The sequence below is a fragment of the Erythranthe guttata genome, chromosome 8 (assembly GCF_056151865.1).
Source record: "Erythranthe guttata isolate IM_541 chromosome 8, IM_541, whole genome shotgun sequence".
NCBI lineage: Eukaryota > Viridiplantae > Streptophyta > Magnoliopsida > Lamiales > Phrymaceae > Erythranthe > Erythranthe guttata.
Window position 1 is genome coordinate 22,684,149 of NC_142540.1, and position 17,875 is coordinate 22,702,023.

A 17,875-nucleotide genomic window follows, 5' to 3' on the forward strand; every position below is an offset into this window, starting at 1 on the left:
AGTGTAATGATTTCCACCACATGTTGAACAAAATACAGGCATATCATAGGTGTTTTGGAAGTATTCGTCAGAAGGAAGTCATTCATATTCCGTTTGAGGTGCGCGAAAATTGTAACCTGACATGTAACAAAGAGAAAAATTATAAAAAAAATAAAACGAAGAAAAAAAATTTGGTGAATCGAGAGAATTGTTCAAATATAAAGTTAGAATAAATAGACAGTTTATTATATTCTCGGGCAACGGCGCCAAAACTTGTTGGTGATTTTACCTACACGCAAGTGCACGTAACGAACAAGTAATATAGTAGACAATTAAGTCCGGATATCGACCCACAAGAAATAGCTTCCTTGTGCAATTAAAACTTCCAAACTGTGCATAATCGGGGTCTCGGACGTCTGTCTAAGATTTCAGGCTATTTTGGGACGGTCGTCTCAATTTCCGTAGCCTACTGCTCAACATCACTTGACGGGACGGTCGTCTCATATTTTAGTACAAAATTGGGATGGTCGTCCGAAGCTTTGTCTGCACTTTGATCGGTTTTGAATCCAATTTTGACCATGTTGCAGTCCGAATTTTGGAATGTTGCATGAAATACACATTGTAGCCCTTTAAGTTAGCTTTCCAATGCCGCTTGAATCAGATAATTTGGTAATCATATGAGAGAGATATGCTCGAAATGGTGGACACTACCAAAGCTGTTGCGAGATCCCTTCTTCTAATTTGAGTTATTTCTTTATTTGCCACGTTTTCCCTTCTTTTTGATCATTTTTCACCTATAAAACACAAAATCAACCAATTAAAGCACAAATATAATTAAATCTAAACAAAGATTCACGTAAATTAAACGTATTGAGTGTAAAATCTACACTCAACAATCATAACATGCAAGAATAACGAATAAATACTTTAATTGGGGAGAGAGGAATGAAAAACCAATTGAAATCTAACAGTATTATTAAACAACTACAAATTATGTTTTCTGAAAAAAAAATATACGCCTTTTGTTCCATATTAACTGTCTCTTTTTAAAAATATTTTTATTTCATATTATCTATCACTTTAGATTTACAATACTGCTTTAAATTCATTTTTTCAGTTTTAACATTCTTAATGCAATTCTAAGCATTAATTTTCTCTTATAAATCATTAACTGATAAAGGTTGTTTTATTCATTTGTATATGTTTTTCCTAAAATCAAAACACATTTATTAGTTTCTTAATCCTTGTGAAAAGTGAAAAGAGGCACTTATTTAGGATCGAATGGAGTATATGACATATTATAAAAATGGTGAAGTCATTCTTAAGTCTCAAAACAAAGTCCCAAAATAGTTTTGATTTGGCTACAAACCATTTTTACCTGTACATAAGGTTCTTTAATGCATGCATACATACATACATACAAACATACATACATACATATATGTGCAATCTATCGATTCAATATTCTATATATTGGATAGTCGGAGGAGTCATTATCTTCAGACCACCTGCAAAAAATTAAAAATCGGAATCACAAACATTTGAAGCTTGTCGATTACATCCCCTCGTTTAAAATAGATGTAATTTACATACGTTGTATAAAATAAAGATAATGATGAATTGAGAGATTGGTTACCTTTGACTTGTCGAATCTCGACTTCTCGCCATTCTTGGACAAGGGCACAACAACAACACATGAGGTGCGAAAGAAAATCATCGAACAAGCCTCCCTGCATTAATAAGATATATCCACAAAATCTTATTATGCGTGCCCAAACAAAATTATGCAAGTGGGCATGTTTAGCTAGAAAATATAAAATAATCACTGTTAGATTTATTTCGTGCAAATATTAGTTTTTTGTGTCAGATTCAGTTTTTTCGTTACTATTGCGTAAAGTGTTGGAACAGTTCGTAGAAAAAGAATTGAAAAGAGACACAAATTTGAATCTAATTTTGATTCTAACAATCACAAACATTTTTATACGTTGCATTTTTTATTTTATTTTTTTTGAGGATCGGAACATATTATAAAGTGATCGATTCATGATTACCTTGATGTTTAGCATTTTACGGAGTTTGGTTCTGATGCAACAAGTGTAGCAGCAGCAGGACAGTATCAAAGAATAAGCCATCAAATCGTTGCAAGATTCTGCCGTAGCTACAAACGCCAAGAATACTATGATGTGAATTACTATGCCTTATAAGTTGTCTGCAACATTTAAGATCAAATATATATTTCTTGAAATTATAGTTTTAAAATATCGAAAAAGCCACTTACAGATGTCTCTACTATTTGCCGCTGAAGCAATTCTGGAAAATGTGCCACATGGGAAAAATGAGGTCTTTATGCCTGCAAATTGTATACGACGGTCAATTAAAACCCGCCGAAAAACTTAAAACCAAACCAAGAGAGTACGTAGCTCTCGCCGATAATTCCGTGTATGTAAAGTAACAGTATATTCTGTTAGTGGTTATCTTGTAACTCGTGTGCACAAGACAATAACGTAAAGTAACGAAACATGAAATCAAGGAAGAACAACCGACGCACGGTTTTTGTAATTGATTATTTTAGTGAATTATTTAGTATTATTAATTAGGTTGGTGATGTTTAATTAAATTAAGTGATGCAACCGATTAAATTCGACGAAAGCAAAAAAAATAAAAAAATTAATTGGCACACGAAAGAAAAATAAAAATGAAGGGACGTACACAGAAGAGGTTCTGCACAGCAGCCAAGTAAATCTGAATGCCACTCATCCTCCGAAACTTCCGATGACAGCAAATCACGTCTCGATGAAAACGAAGACGTGTTCCTGTAAAGAAAACAAGCAGAATTATTAATCAAAAGGGAAGAATAATGTTATAAAAAAAGGGTAAATTACGGTCACCTCCCTGAGGTATCGTCGAATTACGAAAAAACCCCTCATGTTTGGATAATTACACCCACCCCCTCAACTATGAATTTTCTTACACGTCCACCCTTATGGTGTTAATTTCAACATAGTCTTCTAGATTCCATGAAATGTTCTATAGTTTGTACTCATTTTGTGCAAAAATGCAATATCTAATGCACGACAATCTGATATTTACAAGCCAAGAAGACACATCTTATGATCATCTTGTTTCAAAATGTGGAGCTCGAATGGGGTAAAACAGGCACACACTAGAGAATATTTTCACATAATCTAGAAGATTCCACTAAATTTGACACCGCAAGGGTGGACTTGTAAGAAAATTCATAGTTGAGGGGGGTGATTATAATTACCCAAACATGAGGGGGTTATTCGTAATTTGACCTCACCTCAGGGGTGGCCGTAACTTACCCTATAAAAAAAATAATTAAATAAATAAGTCAAACCGCGAAGCTGCATGATTTTCGGTGTTCTTAGTGTAGTTCTTATCGAAGCCTCTGTTTTCAGTTTTGACGTCTACGTAAAGATGCTCGACCTTGGATTCTTTAACATGCGAACTTTTTTCAGACAATGAAGAATTCGATGCAACAGCTTCCGTAACTTCGAGCAGATGCTGAATCACTTCGCACTGACGAACGTCTAAATTAGCTTGCGAGTGTTGCAGCTCCAAATGAAGCTTCTCGTTTTCCTTTTGTATGGCCTTTTTTATCGGCATGTTCGGGTACGAACAAGAAAGCGTTTTTTTCAATATAATCGTGTCGTGTTGTGAAGGCTCGCGCTTCAGAATCACTTCTTGCACTTTTTTGTCCTCCTCGTCCAATGTATACTCGCGTTGGTCTCGTTCGATAATTTCAAATCGTTCCTGAAAAAAGTCAAAATTGAATAAGTACTAATCAATTCAATATTTGTTACCAATCCCAACAACATTCCCAAACAAGGCCTAAGGGTTTCTAAAATTAGGTGCCGTAACAAAACGTTGACCCGATGTTCTCAAACCGACATCTCAACTGCAGGTGGATTCTCAGTCACAATTACACTTGTGCACAACAAAAAGTTTGGTAAAATATTTGTAAAGAACCAGCAACTTAAAAAATATGGCAAATTACGCCAGGGCCCTTGAGGTAAGATCAAATTACGAAAAAACCCGTCTTATTTGGGTAATTACAACCATATTCTTTCACAACTATGTATCGCCTTACACGTCCACCCGTCCACCCTGACGAAGTCCAATTAGTTTTTTCATAAGACAATATATAGTTGAGGGGTGGTTGTAATTACTCAAACAAAAAGGGTTTTTCGTAACTTAACCTTATCTCAAGGGGTTGGTCGTAATTCGCCCTAAAAAAATAATTATGAATTACCACAAATTATGCAACCAAGAAAATAACCAAAAAATCATACGTCTCGAGGTCCATACTAATTTTTCAATATGACTAACCAATTACATTAGAACCTCGATAAATTAATAGCCTCGCTGAAATAATAATTTCTCCAGGTCCCGACTCAGCGACAATGTGCTAAAATACTAATTCGATAATTTAATATTTCGCTAAATTAATAGAATTTCGCTAGTCCCAACTGTATTAATTTATAAAGGTCTAACCGTATAAAATGAAGCAAAATGTGAGTGCAATATAAAAATAGTAACAATAATCAAATAAATTCATATATCAACTCGGAAAAAATAATTCGAATTTACCCGAACACGAGCATTGTCGACAAGTGTAATGAGGGGTATGATCTTCAAATACCGATCGATTTCGCTCTGAGCTTTCCGAAACTGGTAGACGATGTTCCAACCCATAGCAAGAAGATACAAATAACTCCGATCTTGGCAACTATGTATCAACACGTACGACCTCCTCAAAGCGTCCTCGAGCTGCTCTAACGGCTCTCGAGTTTCCGGATATTTTTTGAGCTCGGAAATTCTAAGTGACTCCAACAAATTACCAATCAGCTTCAAATGCAGAGCGAATTGTCTGCAGTTCTTCTTGTGCATTCGTGCAGTTGTTGCTGCTTTCACTATCATTCCGATTAGGCTCGCTGCATCCATTCCGGCCAGTTGCGCCACATTCGCCATTTCTCCGAAATGTGCCATTTCTTATAAATTGATTCTTCGATTTCTGATTCTTGATTTACGAATTTAAACGATTGATTTGTAAAATCTAAAACCCCGGATTCTCAAGAATTGAAGAAATCCAGCTGGCCTGCTAGGATATATATATATATACTTATATTATATATATTTAGAGAGAGAGAGAGAGAGTAATAGAGAGATTCAGTTAGCAGTCACCTGGCTTTCTTTTCTCCGACAAAGAGAAAAGGTAAAAATACAAACAAACTGCAAACAATAAAAGAATGTTTGACTCATCCCTTTTTCCTATAATCAACAAAAAGTAAAATTAAATTAAAAAAAAAAAAAAAAAATTCAACAAACCCACCTTTAAAAATCCAACGCCCAAAATGAAAAAAAAAAAAAAAAAAAAAAGTCTCTGCATACGAAGTTGGTAGTACTTACTTGTGTGAGAGCGCAAATTTGTTCAGCAGGAATTGGGGTTAGTACTTTGTACTAAGAACCAAGATTAATTACCATGAAAAAGAAAAGAAAAAAAGAAAGAAAGAATTAAATTAATTAAAAACATATTTATTAAAATAGTTGAAAATGAGTGTTTGGTGTGTGTTGTCACTTTCTTTCACCGTCACGGACTCTCCGGCATCGGTGCGTCTTGTCGGGACTCAGTTTGGTGAGTCAGTACAACAAACAAATGCCCATATAAACATCGGTGTCTCCACCATTTCTATCGATCCCAATTAATTACTTCACAATCACATTATTAATACCCCACCACAATAAGCACTTATATGTAATTTGTTTGAACTTTTATTTAGAATTTATATATGTGGAAATTTATTTTGTTGGGTTAATACAAGTATATAGGTCAATTGATCAATAAAATTAAAATAAAAATAAATAAAATTGAAACTATGCAGACATAAAATTATACCGTCAAACAATGAATCATATTATATGAAAGTAGTTTTGTTTTGTTTTTTTTTTTTTTTTTTTTTTTTTTACCACGACATAAGGCTGTTTGGGTTTTGATTTTATTTTCTTATGTGTTCAATATGTCACCGACAGTTATTGTGGGTGTTTAATTTCAATAGATTGGCTTAGTGGGGTTAATTCATGTAGATTTTGGATAGGATATAAGTTTTGGTGGATGATGTCTGAGCGGTGGTGACACAGTGCTAATTTGAGATTTTATTGCAATCATGAAAATAGAGTGAATAAAAAATTTATTTTTGCAAAATCTCAAAGACATGTTGTAACCACGGCTGCACTTTGAAGCTCGTCATCTATTTGTTCTCTCGATTTATAGATTACAATTAGCTGCGATTCAACACACAATAATATGGAGATAGGCAAGGTGAGGCGCGGACTAGGTCGCTCTCTTAAGACGAATTTCACGACCCCTTCTCTAATGAGGTGCAGAAAAATTATGATCGTGTCGCCTATGGGATACAACAGCCCAGCTTATCTCTCCGATGTAACTTCATCGAAACTGCACGTTCGAGTGAAGCAGAAGCACCCGACACACAACAGACGCTCAAAATATACGTATATAGTACATAAGAAAAGTATTTCTTTTATCTTCTCTTGTACTATCTTATCTCATACATTTCACAATGTCCCATTATATAGTATATAATATGACCCCCATAAAACCTCAAATTAATATAGAATTTATGATGTTTTATGTAGGAGAATAATAACTTTAAAGGTTTCAAAATAATGGTTTAATGACTCTCATAAAAGTGGTCAAAATCATTATTATATTTTATAATAAAATATATTGTTTGTATTAAAATAATCCAACAAGACATAGTAGCAAACATCATGAACAACAAAAAACAATATACAACAACAAATACGAGCATAAATATCGGTGGAAAGTAGGTACTTAAGATTTTGGAGGATAGTGAAGAAAGTTTGCATTACGTTTGTCAGTATGTTTATGTGAAGATTCTAGTTTGGAAGTCCTAATGTTGAAATTTTTTGGGTCCTTATTTGCACTTGATCTCACTTGGTATGGGTATTTAATTGTTACATTTTCTCGATGTTATTTCAAGAAAGACATTTCTTTGCATATTTTTCGACATTATTTTTTAATATCCCATTATTTTAAGTCACTAAATTTTATATTTTTCCAACTGTAATAGCAAAATGCAAGTTGCGACAGCAAAATACAAAACACAATTAGCAACATACAAACTGAAACAAAAAATTGCCAAATATAAAAGAAAAGATAAAAAAAACTGCAATTTGTAATTACAAAATAAACAACAAAAATAAATAGTAAAACAAATAGAATATGGAACCACCTAGGTTAGGTGTAAAATATTATTTTACAAATGCCTTAACAACAATATAGAACCAATGATAATATGCTCAAACAGCCGTACTCCAAGTGTTTTTTTTTCCTCTAACAATATGAAATATGTTGAAAACATAAAATATGAAACAAAAGATATTATAACAAACACCAACAAACTAATTTTGATCTAGTAACAAATTAGTACATTAAACATAAAATACTGTAAGATATAAGTCAATAGCTACAATTGTCTAATCAAACATAACGATGCCATTGTTATTAAGAATTAATGAAAAAAAAAGACTTTCGAAGTTCATGATTCCTATTTTCTGCAGTCTTTTTCAACAAATATTGTTGGAAGAGGTGGTGTGTAGCAATATAGTCGATGAATTGACTGCAACCTACCTTAACTGATTTTGGCTGAGGTGATATCATAATGGACATAGTTTCGACGTCCAACTGAATTCACAACTTCATAACGTCTTCTAGAAACTTGTTTGTGTCAATGACATCAACAAATAGTGAATCTCTTAATTGTCTTCTTTTGGCTTATATGTGTGAAAATGATAAAATGCAAGTTCAAACAAAAAATATATATTATGATATGCATAGCTTTGCATCAATGCATATTTCAATATCAAATTGCATCATATAATTAAGCAAAATACAGTGCTCAAAGTTGCAGCAACAAGATGCAATATGCAACACTAAATATATTTTGAAACAACATAATCTAGAAAAAGAAAAATCACACACATTTTTGCAACAACAGAACAAATTAACTTTTATGCAAGTTTAGGAAACAAACCAAAAAATAAATGCAACCTTCCACCTTCCACAATTATTTCAAAAAAGAAAAAGAAATTAGTAATTTGCAATAACGAGCTGAAAATTCCAAAATGCTAAGGTGCCAAATGCAATTAATAAAAGGGAAAATAAAAAAATCACAATAAATGCAAGGAACAACAACAACAAACTTCAAATTACAGACAACAACATTGAAAATAAATACAAACTACAACAATAAAACAGTGGCAACAACAACGAAATAAGAGTATGAAAATAACAAGGGGAAAGTATAGTTTGCACCCCTATACTATAAGGTCTGTTACAAACACCCCCCTAAACTACAAAATGTACCAAAATGACCCTTGTGATTTGTGATCAACGTCTGCAATACTAACACCGTTACTTTTCTTGTTCATTTACTTATTTTTCCTCAGACTTTAATTAATAAAAGGGTAAATTACACCCACACCCCTGAGGTATGCTAAAATAACTTTAAGGTTCATGTGGTATCGGTAATTACATTCACCCCTTGAAACATAGTTAGAACCTCTAATGAGATAATGCATTGGATGCGTTATTTCGATAGAGTTTTAACAGACTATTAGTTTCCGGAAGTGGTGAAGACAACTAAGAGTTATAGGTGATTTAAGAAATGTTGGAGGAGCCATGTCACCTCATAACTCTATGTTGTCTCTGTTGAGAATCAGGCAGGTGTACGCAGCGGAAAACAAAAATGTTATATGAAAAACAATTTTATTCATATGAACACATACCCGAAAGACAACAATTAATTACGTACCTTAACACTTCCAGTAAAATTTAAAAACAACATGCATATTAATTCGATAATTAAAACATATAGCATGCTTGCAACGAATCATAATATTCATACAAATATTTTCACGAAAAACGATCAAGTAAAAACATACAAAATCAATTTCATGAAAGCATACAACGTTCAATTTAATCTAATTAAATTTAAACCTAATTAAAAACGGATCCGAAAGATTACCTCTTGAAGTGTGAGACGAACTATCGGATTGAAGCAAACTGCCACGGAAACTATTTTGGATTTATTTTAAAAAATAAGAAATAAATTTGAGCTCATTGTAATTGCACTTATGTGATAAGCGCGTTTTGTCAAATTTTCCCTATAATAAAATACTTGATGGTTTATTGTTTATTTTGAATGTTTTAGTAAATGAGTAAATTAGGTCTTAAAAAGGGGGCTATTTGATAAACACCCTTAGTGGCATTTTGACTTCTTAAATCCAATTTTAATAGTTGATATTTGCCTCAAGTCCAATCAATACAAAATACCATATATGCCCCAATTAACTATTCCAATAAATAAAAAAAAAATTATGTTGATAAATTCAAATCTTACTCCGGATCTACACCCAAATTTCCTCCAAAAATTATGGCCATAAATCACGCTCCAGGATTTATGCCCCCAATAATTCTCCCATATCAACTCGAAATATCTCGTTTTTACTTCTTTTTTATTTTCAATTTTTTCTTAAGAACTATGTGATTTTGTTTTTAAAAAAAAAATTATTTTTCGTTTTTTTAATTTTGATTTTTTTATTTTTTATTCTTTTTTTAAGCGTTAAATTAAAAAAAATGTTTTTAACAAATTAAAATCCAAATATAAACTTACCAAAAACCACTATGTGATTATATTATTCCGTTAAGAAATTTCACTATAAACTTATCGAAAATCATTATGTAATTAACAACAACCACTCTGCAATTAATGAAAACCACTCTCTAATTTATAAAACTTACTTTGTAATTAACGAAAACCACAATGTAATTAACAAATGTCATTACAAAATCCATTATAAAATTATTAGTTAACAAAAACCACTATGTAATTAACAAAAACAACTATGTAATTACCGAATTTTACTACGAAAAATTCACTACAAACTTATCAAGTAACCAAAACTACTCTGTAATTACTGAAAACCACCTTGCAATTAACGAAAACTACTATTTAATTAACAAGTTCCATTAGGGAAATCCACTATAAACTACTATAAAAAATCACTACATACATTTGTGACTGTTTATATAAAATAGACAAACCAAACATTTAAGGAAAAAAATGGAAAATGCAGGTCGAGAGAATTGGAAGACGGCCGAGAGAATCAACATCTCCCCGCCGCATTGTCTTGAGCTAAAATCGAGAAACCCATCATATATATATATATATATATATATATATATATATATATATATATATATATATATATATATATATATATATATATATATATATATATATATATATATATATATATATATATATATATAGAGAGAGAGAGAGAGAGAACGTAGGGAAAAAAATATTAGATATGATGAGATAATATGGTAATTAAAGTGGTAACTAACTCCCTAATTATTAGGACTCTTTTAATGGAAAAGATATTACATTAATATGAAGTTAAATATGCGTTATTTCTTAATTAGGGGTATAATGGTGATAATTAAATCTTTTTAATTAATAAAAACTGTTTTAGATTTATCTTAAAAATATAAAATAAAATTGGGCTCATTGTAATAACACTTGTGTAATTAGGGGGTTTTGTCAAATTTTCCGGTTGCGTATAGATATTTGTTTTTTTTTGGTAAAAAGCTTATAAGTTTCCTAACAATTTTATTTATTTATTTGTTTGAGATCTTTTTTAAAAAATTCGCCAAACAGATTTTAAGATATTATGTGTTGTTTTAAAGAATTTATAAGCTTAGTCAAACACCCTCTAAAATAAGAGATTATTAGGGAAAAACCCCTCATCACATAAGTGTGATTACAATGAGCCTATTGTTTTTTGGATTTTTTTAAGATAAATTTGAAATCAGATTTTATTAATAAAAATTAATACATTATTACAATTATACCCCTAACTTAAAAGTAACGTATATTTTAGGATTGAAAATAAAAAAAGATTGATAATATCTTTTCTGTTTATATTCAAACAACACATTCTCAAACAATCCCACAGTTCAATTTTCTTGATTATAGAGGACCGTTTTAACGTACTGGGTATTATAACATCAACAAATAGAAATTTGATTACATGAGCAGGAAGATGTTAAAAAAATATATAGAGTGATTTTGGTGATCTGGTTGCAATCTGTGTAAGTTCATACTTTCCGTGCATTGATTAATTCTGTAAATATTATTAATATTGATGCACATGTTATGTTCATATGTAAATACGTGGGTTGATTATTTATGTACATATTATTAATATGGATGCACATGATCTGTAAATATTATCAGTACCAAATATTATCAGTACCAGTTAATCGATTTCAATTACATAGTGTTTTTAACACGTAGTTTTATAATATGTAGTTTTAACATGTAGTTTTATTCTTAAAATTATTTACTCGTTTATGAATAAAATTATTTACTCGTTACTGCATATTTATCACATGTAGTTTTATAACATGTAGTTTTATTTTGAAAATCCTTTACTCGTTTATTATTTTTTTGCAGTAACATGGATTTTATTGTCACCCTTATGTTGAGGTTTCGAGGAATTGTTGCAATAAATCGATGGTCCGGTCGCATGAATTTTGATTCGCTTATAAAGTATGTTTGGTCGAAGTGGGACGCGATCAATGGATGTAATTTCTCGTTAACATGTAAGTAGACCCGTTTTGGGACTAATAATGCAATTTTCGAATTTGACTTCATTCGCCACAAAGTCCTAATTTTTTCAAGAAAAGTATACTGATAGCGTTCTTACGCTGCATTTATTATGTGTCCGTACACACGTTATTTCATATGCAAGCACACAATTTCGTTATAATTTGAATTTTTAATGTAAAACAGTACATGTATTTTGGAATAGAATGTAAAATACAATAAGGACCCGAAAGTGGTAGTTTTTATTTACTGAATACTATAATATACAGCATTATGCTGTGAATTTTGACTTTTAATATTTTTTTTTTTGCATTAGTCACATAAAACAAGACAAATATTATTTGTTAGCAGACATGTTCTGCACTAAAAATTGTTTGTTAGTCATCTCATAATACACAACAATGCCCATATCATAATCACTTGGACTTTTTTTTTCGGTAATAATAATAAGTAATTTGTTGGAACTCTTGTTTAGAATTTATATATGTCGAAATTTAGTTTGTTAGATTAATACTAGTATAGGTCAATTGATCAATAAAATTGAAATTGTTCAGACATAAATACCGTCAAATAATAATTATATAAATCGTATTATATGAAAGTACAGTAGAACCTCGATAAATTAATAACATTGATCAAATAATAGAAGCTTCGATCGGAACACTTTGAGTATTATGTGTGCAACATGATTCTACGTGCCCCAAGGGTCATCCTTTCAAGGCTAAATCCACTTTGATTATAGTACGAGAAACATATTGTACTAAGTGAAGTTTCAAGGCATTGTTCACTTTCCTTATGCATAATATTGTGCAAGAGCTCAAGTATATCTATATTCTTATTTTTATTAAAATAAGTGGGGGATTGTTGGGGTATATTAATAAAAATATATTTTTTCTATAAAAAATAATATTGTCTTTGACCACTTTTATGAGGCCACTTAGACCATCATTTTGAAACATTCAAAGACTTTATTATGTCTCATAAAACCTCTATATTTTATTTTATTCTATAATAAATAGATGTTTAATGTTTTATGGTGATCACATTTTATACTATAAAAAGGAGTTTTGTGGGTTTGTAAGAAAGAGGAGAAGAGAAAAACAAAAGTATATTTCTAAAGATATATCGTCTATGGAATATATACATATGTTGAGCTCTTGTTGTGTGAGGGTGTAAGCTTCTGCTTCACTTGAACGTGCATTTTCGGTGAAGTTACAACAGAGAGATAGGTTAGGTTGTTGTATCCCATAGGCGACACGATCAAAACCTCTCTTTGAGAATGGATCGTGAAATTCGTATTAAGAAAGTGATCCAGTCCGGGCCTCACCTTACCTATTTTCATATTATTGTAAATCTTATTGGAGCTAATTATCAACCATGAATAGAGACAACAAATAGAGTTCGAGCCTCTATCCGTTATATATATATATATATATATATATATATATATATATATATATATATATATATATATATATATATATATATATATATAATGTCTATAGGAGTTACAAAATCATTAGTGTGTGTAATTAGAGGTGATAATGGTGGGTGTTAAGGCCATTCATTCCCTTGTAACTCATGACCTTTTGAATGGTCTTCTTTTACTATAAAAGGGACACCATTGTATGGAGTTGAGATACACTTGAAGATATAGGAATATCATATTACATATTCTCCCTACTTTATTCTCTACTTCTTGTATATTGTTTATTAGTTTCTCAACACGTTATCAGCATGATTGTTCTACTTTAATTTTCGAGTAAAGATGGTCCAAGGAAGATGACTCCTTAGCCATAGAAGATCAAAAGGGAGTTGATTTTAAATATTTAATTCTTGTTTTGAATTGATAAAATATTAACCATCTTACTTTTGTTGTAGGTGATTTTTCGTGCAATTCACGAGTTTGTACTTCGATGTCTGTTTTGGACCTCATAATGTCCGAAATTCATAAAATGAAAAATACGAAACTTGTAGAATTTTTTGTTGGATTTTCGGAACATTTTGAATCATTGAAATCGGATCTCGATCGAGAGAGATGTGCTTAAAATACTTAGCTCTGCCAGAGCTGTCCCTTGTGTGAATTTTGAACATGATGTTCTAAAACTAAAAGGGACGATTATAGGCCTATAGCCTATATTACATACGAGATTAAAATTCTCGATCGAGTATATTTGACTTTAAGTCTAAATGATAAGACTCTTGAACAATTGAGTTAGAGGGTATTCCCCATTTATAGCACTATTCTTTCATGATCAAAGTACTATAACGATTTTTATTATATATTGAGGCTTGAGGCCCAAACCGAGCACGTGTAATCAAGTGACTCGAAGATTTGAGTGGTATATTAAAAAAATCGAGCACGTGCAATCAAGTGACTCGAAGATTTGCGACCTGAAAAGCTCCATCAGTCGAAAAAGAACTTGAAGTTCAAAATTTTAGGCTCAAAGCCTAGTTTAAATATGAAAGCTTGAAAGCTTATGTGGAGGCATATCAAATATAAAGACTTGAGGCCTACATTAAATTTAAAGACTAGAAGTCTCGGTTGAATATATTAGACTCAAGGTCTAAGTGATGATACTCAAAATTAAATATTTGAGTTAATGAGTATTTCCCACTCAATGTACCATTATTTTACGATTAAGTACTAAAAATAAAGGCTTGAGGCCTAAATCGAGTACATAAATTCAAGGTATAAAACTTAAATCTTGATATTTGAATAGTATATTGTACTCGAAAGAACTATTCAGTTTATGTTCAATGATATATATGAAAATTCGAGTTAATTATAGTACCGTTATTTCATATCAAGTACTATAATGATTTATATGAAGCCTTCAGGCTCAAATCGAGTACATAGTTTTAAGAAATAAAACTCAAATCTTGAGATTATATATATATATATGTACTCGAAAAGACTATATATTCCTTTGTGATTCAATGATATGAGACATATCACGCAATTTGAAATTATTTTTGATAGCTCAAGAAGAAACATAACTATGGATTTTGGATTATTGAAATTGAAGATCCATTTGTGTCATGAAGGAATAGACAAATATTTCATATGAGAATGCGTCTTAAAGACACAACAAAGTATTATTGTATCAAGAGGATACAAATAAAGTATTGGTAATACGTGTCTCGATGACACAAATTGAATATATATATATGTTGCTATATGTGTTTTAAAGATACACAAAATTGACATTTGTAAGAGAAAATATTCTCTAATCCATGTGACTTGAAATGCTCCATCAATAGCAACATTTTGATTTAAATTATGCCCGTGAAGTAGCAACATAAAATTAAAGTTGCACTCGTACTAGCAAAAATCAAGAAAATTTAATAGCATATCGTACTATAATACGAGTTGTGAGCTAATACAAAACTCGTTCAAGTGACTACAACAATATGAAAAAATCCGAAGAGATATGTTGACATGAATAGCTATCATGGTGCTCAAGCTTATTCAGTATAAATTTTACCTCATCATTAGAAGTGGAAGAGAGATGAGAAATATGAAAAAAGATTGGTCATATATACATTTTACGATAAAGCATGTTGATAAGCTTTATCGAGCACCAATAGAAAAACAAAAGAAATTGCGTGATTTTAAAGTCACGATATTGACCAATTCAATTAGAGTTGCAAATTTCATTCCATATACATATCTATGGAGGTATGTACATAATTTTTTATAATTGGTCTAGATGAGATGAGATGAAATTTCAAACCAAACAAAAAAAGGGGGATCTCATTTTCTTGTTAAAATTCCAAACCCTCTGCATATTCTGAAGTTTTCAAAATTTACAGTTTACTCCTTCAATAATTTCAAAACTTTCATTTTAGTCCCCCAGATTTGAAAACTTTATGATTCACGAAATATGTTTTAGAATATGCAGTTCGTTCCTCTAATCATCTGCAATTACGAATATATTTCAGCATTTTCAGTTTTCACTATTTTTTTTAAATTGCAGTCTTGTCCCTAAAGTTTTCAAAATTTATAGTTTAGTCCCTAAATTTTCAAAATTTACTGTTTGGTCCCTGAATTTTCAAAATTTTGAAATTTGGTCATTGTGTACCGAACCTGTTAGATTTTCAAACGTAGTTACTATCATCTAGATAACAGCTATATCACATGGTTTATTTATAATTTATGCTATGCAATATTTTGCACCCCCTAATGGAAGATATTTCTGTGGCATACATTGTCAATTGCCATTTTAATGAGACAATTTTCCAGCCGTTAAGGGGGAGATAAGAAGCCGGTTCTTGTATAACGGCGTGAATTATTTTTGTCTCATCTAGATTTGTGCATGGAAATATTTAAACACAAAAGAAAAAAATAATTCAATTGCAACAATTTTAATGTGTAAAATGCTAGATGCATTTATCAATAAAATGACAACATGAAAGTATTACATATGTTGCAAATGAGTGAAAGAGAAAATGTCCAAGAAGGACACATTCCACATTAGATTTTGCCATGAAAACAAATGTCCTTAAAGGATAAATTTCACATTATGATTGCATCGTGAATACCTAATTGGGTGAAAAATGATTATGGTACACAACTAACCAATTATACTTTATACATATAAGAGGGGGAGATATATATGTTGGTTCGGATGATTAACACCCTTATAAGTGGGGTGAATACCATTTAGTTAAAGTCTACTAGCGCTAGTAGCATCGTATTATCATCCTATTACTTATCTCATTCGATGAAAGGATTCGTCTTAAAGACGATGTTGGGGGACGACTCAACACCAATATCCATTACTATGATATTAGAATACTTGTCAGTTATGGTGGCATAAATGAAATCCATATTTGGATGAGGAAATCATTGATGATTACATGGTAACTATTATGTGCCAAAAAGAGTTGATTGGCAAATAAATCATGGTTAGCTTGCTCTCTAAGTGAATAGAGAGGCATTTGAGACATTAGTTCTCAATTTTGTTGTTGTACCGATATAATATCTTAAAGAATTGAAAATTCTTTTCGAATGAATATTCATGTACCAAATTGAATTTGTTTATATTGAGTTTGAAAGTGGACAAATAGTCCTCAATACTCCCTCCACATTGTGAAACTCAAAAGCGCGCCTTTTGTCCATGTAGGACATTTTTATTGAAATAAATAATGAGCTCAAGCACATAAAGTATTATGAAAAACTTTATTGATGCAATATAAAAAATTCTCGATAAGAGAAAATACGTGTACATGAAAAGATATGGATCTCTACAAGAGATCGTAACCACAAATGCTACAATCCCCATTTATATATAAATCTCTAAGGAGAATCCGGTACCGAAAAGTGAAATAATGAGCTCTTGACTGATTATAAAGTAATATGGGGAGTACTAAAGATGTTATCGAATAACTATATGAACAATTATTTCTAATGTGAAGAGCTTGAAGCTCATACATTTTAATAGATGTCGACATCTAATTGGTCATTAGTGTACGCATTCACAAATGCAATTGACCATGATTATTTGAAATTAGTGATGAAATGAATTGTACATTGACTTGCGGTCATCACACATAAAGTTGTGAAAGCCTTTAGTGCAAAAGTGAGAAAAATTATTGCGGTACATTTGAATACCTTTTGAAAAATATATTTTCGATGCAATCAATTTGTGGTATTCAAAATTATTTGATATGCACCATATGGATGCAATTACCGCATATTTTTATGGATCATAACTTTTTGTTTCAAAGAATTGAAAATGCTTGAAGCATATAATAAGAGGTCTCATGAGTTAGACTCTACGAATGATCCATTTACATATCCAAGAATAATGGTATTGTCACCTTAGTGAATACCTTATTTACAAAAGGAATAATCAAATAAAATGATTTCCATTATCATTCGAATTAAAATTTTGTGGAGACTCATGAAGAGCTCACAAAGATCATCAATTATTTGATGAAAGAATTCGAAGTGAAAATATCTTGGGAAGATATATTTTGCCTTGATCTGCAGATCGAGCATTAGTCGAATCAAATATTTATCCATTATTTGTTTATATATGATAAAGTTCATTTATTGAGTAAACATATGATTATCCGATCTTTGGACATAAGAAATATATTCAAGTTCTCGAGAAGATAATGAAGATCGTGGGCCTAATATATGAGGATAA

The 17,875-nt window shown here is 31.0% G+C and overlaps 1 protein-coding gene and 1 long non-coding RNA gene across 7 annotated transcripts; one reads left to right on the forward strand and one right to left on the reverse strand.

Moving 5' to 3' along the window:
- Positions 1–1,252: 1,252 nt before the first annotated feature.
- MCA1 (PLAC8 family protein) lies at positions 1,253–5,768 on the reverse strand. Of its 6 annotated transcripts, none has more exons than XM_088822407.1 (9): positions 5,579–5,768; positions 5,410–5,460; positions 4,591–5,101; positions 3,338–3,753; positions 2,689–2,792; positions 2,258–2,329; positions 2,031–2,137; positions 1,616–1,709; positions 1,253–1,487 (listed from the first exon to the last, which is right to left on the reverse strand). In XM_088822407.1, the coding sequence occupies exons 3-9, from the start codon at positions 4,987–4,989 to the stop codon at positions 1,438–1,440; spliced, it is 1,242 nt and encodes a 413-aa protein (XP_088678533.1). In that variant the 5' UTR covers positions 4,990–5,101; positions 5,410–5,460; positions 5,579–5,768; the 3' UTR covers positions 1,253–1,437. The 6 variants fall into 6 exon arrangements, with proteins under 6 accessions (XP_088678533.1, XP_088678530.1, XP_088678531.1 ...); XM_088822404.1 differs by having other exon boundaries at positions 4,591–5,271; positions 5,579–5,733; XM_088822405.1 differs by adding an exon at positions 5,185–5,271 and having other exon boundaries at positions 4,591–5,098; positions 5,410–5,733.
- Positions 5,769–11,126: 5,358 nt separating this feature from the next.
- Positions 11,127–11,919, forward strand: LOC148768848 (uncharacterized). Its single transcript, XR_016032925.1, has 2 exons — positions 11,127–11,200; positions 11,565–11,919. It is a non-coding gene; the product is annotated as an uncharacterized LOC148768848 (long non-coding RNA).
- The last annotated feature ends 5,956 nt before the right edge of the window (positions 11,920–17,875 follow it).